This window comes from Podarcis gaigeae (assembly GCF_964106915.1).
Source record: "Podarcis gaigeae genome assembly, chromosome: 16".
NCBI lineage: Eukaryota > Metazoa > Chordata > Lepidosauria > Squamata > Lacertidae > Podarcis > Podarcis gaigeae.
This window is the reverse complement of record NC_139693.1, coordinates 6,966,434-6,974,439: the sequence shown is the minus strand read 5'-3', so window position 1 is coordinate 6,974,439 and position 8,006 is coordinate 6,966,434. Positions and strand designations below refer to the sequence as shown.

The following is an 8,006-nucleotide window of genomic DNA, read 5'->3' as shown; positions in this document are numbered from 1 at the left end:
ACTGTATAAAAGCTCAGACTTCCTTCAGTTCCTCCAACAGCTCCATCTGACTCTTCCATCTTTACTTCATTTTCTCAAAGAAGCAGGTAAGTCTATTTTCTAGGTGGAATATTCCCAGAGTTGTCAAAGGATAGGCTAGATGGACTTTCCAGTTAGGACAGGGATGGCTATCCTGTGGTCCTTGAGATGTTGCTCACATCATCCCTGACCATTAGGAATGATGCCTAAGGTGACTTGGGATATTGAACAACTGGAGGGCCACAGTTTTCCCAACCCTACTTTACCCTCTGTAGTTATATTTAATATGTGATCCCTGGCTGGTTGGGACACATGTCTAGGGGAAAAGAGGAGAAAGAGGGATCTTGCACATGTTGTTGAGCCAAAACTCCCATCATCCTCGGCCATTTGGCAGGCTGGCTGAGGCGGATGGGAATTAGAGGCTGGCTCTGCCACCTTACATTTAGGAAGGCTAAAGTGGGAAATTCATATTAAAGGTAAAGGTAAAGGTACCCCTGCCCGTACGGGCCAGTCTTGACAGACTCTGGGGTTGTGCGCCCATCTCACTCAAGAGGCCAGGGGCCAGCGCTGTCCGAAGACACTTCCGGGTCACGTGGCCAGCGTGACAAAGCTGCATCTGGCAAGCCAGAGCTGCACACGGAAACGCCGTTTACCTTCCCTATTTATCTACTTGCACCCGGAGGTGCTTTCGAACTGCTAGGTTGGCAGGGAAATTCATATTAATGAACTCTAAATTTGTTAGGGAGAATTGTGATATTTGGAAGGCACCACCAGCTTTCCATTGTCTCCCTGAATGTAATTTAAACACAGTCAGGGATAAACAGACAGGTGCTCGCATGCACACAGGCACAAAATATCTGCATTTTACTGATAAGTAAGCCCTGTTGTGTTCACAGATGCTTAATCCCAGGTAAATAGATAAAGGATTGCAGCTTTACACTCTCTCTCTCTCTCTCTCTCTCTCTCTCTCTCTCTCTCTTCATTCCTACCATGCTAGAAAATGGTTTATTGGTTTATTGAGCTCCAGCATGTAAGTGTTTTTGATAGTATTGTAGACATAGCATGCTTTTTAAAATTCAGAGCACCATCACTGAATCATCCTTCTAATGTATATGAGTATTTTCTGGTTTTTCTACAGCGTCTACCACAGGGGTGTAGTTCTCACTCAGTAGTTATAGTGAGGTTGCTATAGTCTCATCACCCTTCTCTGTTGTTCATGCTGGTTGGGTCTGATGGGAGTTGAAGTCTGCAACATCAGAAAAAACGACACACTGACTCCCCCTGATGTACCTTATATCTGAGCTTTTATAATTATTTGGTCCTCTTTGGTTCTCATGCTCCATATTCAACTCAGTTCTTCAATTGTATACTTTAGATTCTTCTTCAGCCATGGTTGACTGTGGTCCACCCCCATTGAAGTGATGTACCCCACACTTATTTTCTCCCTTGGTGTTTTTGGTTTCAGACTCACCTCCACCCAACAATGGTTGACTGTGGTCCATCCTGCGCTGTCCCATCCTGTGCTTCCACCCCCACCGTTGGGTTTGGCTCAGCAGGAGGTCTTGGCTATGGTGGTCTCGGCTATGGATTGGGAGGTCTCGGCTATGGAAATGGAGGATTCGGCTACGGATTTGGTGGTCTCGGCTATGGATATGGAGGTGCTGAAAGAGCAGCCAACCTTGGAGTCCTGGCAGGAGTTGCCCCATCCTGCATCAACCAGATCCCACCAGCAGAGGTCGTGATCCAGCCACCTGCCTCCATTGTGACCATCCCAGGGCCCATCCTCTCTGCCAGCTGTGAGCCTGTGGCTGTTGGAGGCAACACTCCATGTGCCGTTGGTGGTTCCGGGATCGTAGGAGGCTATGGCTATGGGTCTGGTCTCCTTGGAAGCTCTGGGGGCTTCGGCTATGGTTTGGGTTACGGGAGGGGAGCACTCCTTGGAAAGAGGTTCGGGCGTCGTTTTAGCATCTGTTCATAAGCCCATTAAACCTGAGAAGCATATTCTGAACTGATATCCAAGTGCTGAATCTAAATAACCATGGCTGAAAAATCACCCCCGCCCCTTTATTTTAAAGTAGAGAAGAATAAGATCCTTCCATACTGTTTGTCTTCCTTGCTTCTTCTACAACTCTATGTACCATTTCCTTGAACTTTTCAATAAAGCTTCTTCATTCTTAGAATGTTTGTGTCTTGGTTTTTGAACACTAAGCCTCAGTTCTTCATAGCAAGCTGTTCAGGACTTCAGGTATCTGAAGCCCCCTTTGCCCATATTAAAACTGGGGTGTGGGGGGGAAGCCCTCCATTCTAGCACCCTGAATGCTTTACTTATATGTGGAAATAAATTAAGACAGATTCCCATAAAATGGGAATCAATTTATAATGAACTCAAAAAAATATTTAGATATACTTTCCCCAAAAGACTGGAAGCGTGTCTATTAGGCTTAATAGGAACAGAAATTAAAATAGAAGATCAAAATTTGTTCATGTATGCTACAGCTGCCGTGAGGACCCTTCTGGCCCAAAGATGGAAAGTATAAGATATACCAACTATTCAGGAGTGGCAGGCGAAGTTGACAGAATATGCAGAACTTGCCAAACTGTCAGGGAGGATCCGGGACCAGGGAGATCAAAGATACCAAAATAACTGGAGTAAATTTATTGAATATTTAAAGAAGAATTGTAAAGAGGTCAAGACACTAGCAGGATTGACATAATACCTCCAATGTATAATAGTACTAATATGAGAATGATGTGCGTGATGGAAAGAGGATAAATATACCAGTTGTGGGGAGGGAGGGGGGTCGCGACTCGGCAGAGTCAAAGGGAATGTATGGTGCTATTACAATTTGTTGGAAAAGAATATGTAAGGAAAACAATAAAAATTCACTTGGAAAAAAAAGAAATAATTTAAGATATAGTCATCTTGATAAAATTCACATTTCCCTCTTTTTCAACATGAGTGCAGTGTCATCCTTCAGAGTGCCATGAATAGTTATTCATTCAGGGGAAAAACATGCCTTGAAACTGGAGCTAAGAATTAAGTTCGTTACTAGAGGTACCACTTACAGATAGGTAGCCGTGTTGGTCTGCCATAGTCAAAACAAAAAAAATCCTTCCAATAGCACCTTAAAGACCAACTAAGTTAGTTCTTGGTATGAGCTTTCGTGTGCATGCACACTTCTTCAGATACACTGTGCATGCACACGAAAGCTCATACCAAAAACTAACTTAGTTGGTCTTTAAGGTCTACTGGAAGGATTTTTTTTGTTTTGACTAGAGGTACCACTGTACATGTAAAAAGGATTAAGGAGTCTTGGTGGACCACAAGCTTAACATGAGTCAACAGTTTGATAAAGCAGCAAAAAAAAAAAAAAAAAAAAAGACACACAAAAAGAAGCTATTGCTATTCTAGGCTGCACCAACAGAAGTCTAGTGTCCAGATCAAGGGAAGTAATAGTACCACTCTATGCAGCCTTGGTCTGACCACACCTGGAATACTGTGTCCAGTTCTGGATGCCACAATTTAAGAAGGATATTGAGAAGCTGGAATGTGTGCAGAGGTATGTGAGCTTCATGGCCAAGTGGGGATTTAACTCTTGGTCTCCCAGGTCCTACTTTGACAATCTAGTCACCACCCCCATTCACCACCCTCTCCTCACCAGCTATGAAGGTTTGGATTATTCCATATTGCTTCAGTGAGTGTCTCCAATGAGAAAGAGAGGCAACAGATATCCCTGTTTCAGCCTTCACAGTATTTCAATATAGAATATTAGCTGAATTTGTCCACACTGATGCAAAATCCTTGGTTTATAGTTTTTTTGTTTTTTTTACCGGTCTTAAAACTTTAAATCCAGGGCCATAAACTAGAACTATCTTAAAACAATCCTATTCAGGGCAATCAAATGCCTCACATCGTAGATCCATAAATAACACGAAATAAAATAAATGCGAACTTTTTTTGTCTTTATTTAATAGGGTTATGGGTCAATAAGAATCTTTATCCTTCCAAACATGCCCTGACTTGGGAATGATTATGATGCAGAATGCTAACTAAGTATCAGGGATTTTGCCTCCTCACAAAATAATATAATATAAAGAAATTGATGGATGACTCAGGGCTCTATCATTTTTCCAACTTTTGTGTAGCATATTTACTTTCTTCTCCTGAAATTTCCTAATTTAAAACTTCTCTATAGGTAGGGTCAATTGGCTGCAAAATTGGCTTCATTAGTAATTAGTATAAGTAATATCTTCCCTTTGGGGTGTGATTATCCATATAACTTTAAATAGTAGCTTGCAAAAAAAGGATATTGATTTCTTTGGGGTCATACATCAATTGGACATTTGCTTGATTTATAGCAGTAATGTGAGATTTAAGTTTTCTTATAGTTGGAATAATTGCTATTAATTTAGTGTTTCTATCCCCTGCCTCATAACAGTTCTGTTTTAAGAACAGTATCGATTTAGCAATTTTGTGTAATTTGAGAGCCTCTAGCTATTTTCTTTTGGCAATTATTTTGGCATGTATATGATTGGGGCCAGCTCCTTTATGCTTTAATTCCAAATCTTGCATTCTGCCATGATTTGTGTCTTTGGAAGAGAGCTCCATTTCTTTTAGTATCATCCACAATGCAAATGCCTCAGACATCCCCAAGAATATTGTGTTGGACATCAGGTGAGGCATTCCTGTTGAAATGATTTGTTATAGCCATTTGGTTTGCCTCCTCTGAGATATCATGGTATAATAGGGATGGTTCCAACTGCCAAAAATGGTAGGTTCAGGGGTGATATGATATTGCATTTGCAACATGACTGTGGTAGGGGAATGATCTGATAGGATTATAGCTTCAATTTAAATATGTTTAATTCCAATATAAAGACTAGAATATTTGCAATTTCTGAGAATAACCGAAGCTTGGAAGAAAAAAAAATACAGTGGTACCTCGGGTGACATACGCTTCAGGTTACATACGTTTCAGGTTACAGACTCCGCTAACCCAGAAATAGTACCTCGGGTTAAGAACTTTGCTTCAGGATGAGAACAGAAATCGTGCTCCGGCGGTGCGGCAGCAGCAGGAGGCCCCATTAGCTAAAGTGGTGCTTCAGGTTAAGAACAGTTTCAGTTTAAGAACAGACCACCGGAACGAATTAAGTACTTAACCCGAGGTACCACTGTATATTCTACAGCTGTCCAATTCAGAAAATGCCACACATCCACTAAATTGCACCTGTTAAAAAATGGAAGCATACTCTTCTTTCCAGATTACTGGTCAAGTGATGTGCTGGAAATTCTGTTGAGAACAAGTTTGTTACAAATAACATTCAAATTCCAAGAAAATATAATCTCGCCAATTTTTATTTTTATTTTATTTTGCAAACACCTAAGCATTTGAGCTATAAAGTGGGTGGATTACTACTCCGAGAGTAAACAGATGTGAAAGTAAGGGGATGATTGTATAGTTCCCCAGCCACAAAAATATTTCCCCCTCTGTCTTGGTTTTTTATTTTTATACCTGGAAGTGAAATGATCAATATATAAAAATGGTCATCCCTCTAGAATACCTATTTCCAGCTGCCATACAGTTACTACCAAAGTAGAAGTGGGATAATAATCTATTAGTAGTGGTCACATGGGGTGTCTGTTGTAGAAAAATAATAATGTAGGGCCTCTGCCTTCTTGTACAGTCAGAGACCCTCCATCACTTGATGGCATTCCTCAGCCCTCATAAATTTATAGAAACAATATGGATATTTGCCATATCAATGATTTTCTTTCAGTAATATGTTTTAATGACCTTGGCTGAATCATATTGCACACACATATCTGAACAAAACATCAATCCCATAAACATTTATCCTTTGGGCATCTCCCATATAATAGTTTGGTTTGTTTGTGGTTCGTGACATGAAAGCCACCTTGCTTGTCTCCTTCTCTCATAAGACTAGAACTGACTGTTGAACTATTTAGGACCCAGCGGGGAGGGACTTCACACAGAATATATTTGAATAATAGTATTCCCTCCTACAACAATTAAAGAGATGGCAATCAACTTTGTTGTTGCCAAGAGAGGATTGTGCTGGAGGAGACTCTTGAGAGTCCCGTGGACTGCAAGAAGATCAAACCTATCCATTCTTAAGGAAATCAGTCCTGAGTGCTCACTGGAAGGACAGATCCTGAAGCTGAGGCTCCAATACTTTGGCCACCTCATGAGAAGAGAAGACTCCCTGGAAAAGCCCCTGATGTTGGGAAAGATGGAGGGCACAAGGAGAAGGGAACGACAGAGAACGAGGTGGTTGGACAGTGTTCCCGAAGCTACCAACATAAGTTTGACTGCGGGAGGCAGTGGAAGACAGGAGTGCCTGGCGTGCTTTGGTCCAGGGGGTCACGAAGAGTCAGACATGACTAAATGACTAAACAATAACAACAACTTTTGTATGGGAGGGTGGGGGGAGGGAGGAAAAATGGGGAAAAAATAAGGATGGTATGTTTCTGGATAATATGTTTTGTTTTAATTTTTAATTTAATTTTTTTAAAAAAAGAAATAGCAATTATGAGGTCTGAAACAAAATATACCTAATGCCAGGTGTGGTGGTCAGCAATATTGGGAAGGCCAATGTTGTTACCAAAAAGGAGCAATGCAGCAGCGAGCAGCAGCTTCGTCAGCTGCAGGTGGCTGGAAAGCCAGACAGGATGTTGATGTTTGTGACTGTTACCATGGCAAGAGAGGGGCAGTCCATTCACCGTACTGAGCACCGGATGTTAGCTCAGTGTGTGTCATCTGACCTGGACAGGATGTACATGGGTGGAGTTTATATACTCTCTCTGCTGTTGTTGTAAAAGAGTGCAGACATGTTTATCTGTACGGATGCAAAAGACAGAAATAAAAGCATGTAGATACATTTCTGTCTGTCTGTTTCCCCTCCCTGGGGATAGCAGGGGGGAGACTGAAGCAGTGGTGTATTCTTCTCACATCTGGGAAGGATCGCCGATTACAGATCTTGCCTGTTTGCCTGCCGGGAGTCGCAGGGGAAGGTCAACAAGGAATTCAGCCGGTGCCTGGAGAGTGGCACATTCCTCTGACCGAGGCAGGATTCCAACAAATGTTTCCCCACTCGTGCACTGCCTTCTGAACCTATTAAGTGCCCCTTAAGTTATCAGTTAGCTCAGGGTCTTCTAGACCAACATATTCCAGGATTTTTCAAACATGGGAGACTACCCTGGTATTCTTTTTTGGGGGATTTTCACCATAAGATGCCAAATCAAACAAGAGAGGGAGAGGGAGAGTGTCGACGACAGAATGCTTTTTAATGCAAATATGGATAGTGTCAAGTAGACAAGTGTACAGATAGCAGAAATGAACAAGGCAAAGGCGGATTTAGTACAATGTAGCTCTGAACTCATTCATGGATTAAATACTTTCAAGGGGGAAAGAAGGAGGAAGGAAACACGGCTGGAATTCATGCAAAAGATGTTGGCTTCTATGATGGTCCCAGGACAAGACACTGCATCATCTTCACCCATTCAGGGTCATTCCTGTCATCATCACAAATATGTTCTTCAAGAGTTCAATATATCTAAAAGTACGTACTACCACAACATCCCAGCAGGGATTTCCTTCCAAGGAGCCCAACCTTCCTCAGACCTCTAAGGTAGCCACCAAAATTGCTTCCAAGGAGACCTGACCCATGGCCATAGCTTCCTACCAGCACAGAATCTCTTAAAGTTGAAGTATAAAACCTCCAAACATCTGACAATTTTTGGTGGCAAACATGCCTTGAGACACATTCCAGTTTTGACGTCCGGGTTGGCGCCTCCAGCAATGGCGGAGCTCCTTCGATCGGGAGGAACTTGCTCCGTGGAAAGCAGGGTCTCACCGCCACAGCGAAGGCAGAGACCACTGAAATCACAGGCAGGAGAAGCTTGTGAACTTGGGATTCGGCTGACACCTTTTGCGCCTCCCCTACTCATGGGGAAACCCTGTTTTGGG

At 42.3% G+C, this 8,006-nt stretch overlaps 1 protein-coding gene across 1 annotated transcript; it reads left to right on the top strand.

Moving 5' to 3' along the window:
• On the top strand, positions 1–2,198 carry LOC310833045 (uncharacterized protein). Its single transcript, XM_083715399.1, has 2 exons — positions 1–86; positions 1,484–2,198. Exon 2 carries the CDS (start codon positions 1,502–1,504, stop codon positions 1,994–1,996), a length of 495 nt encoding a protein of 164 aa, XP_083571525.1. The 5' UTR covers positions 1–86; positions 1,484–1,501; the 3' UTR covers positions 1,997–2,198.
• The last annotated feature ends 5,808 nt before the right edge of the window (positions 2,199–8,006 follow it).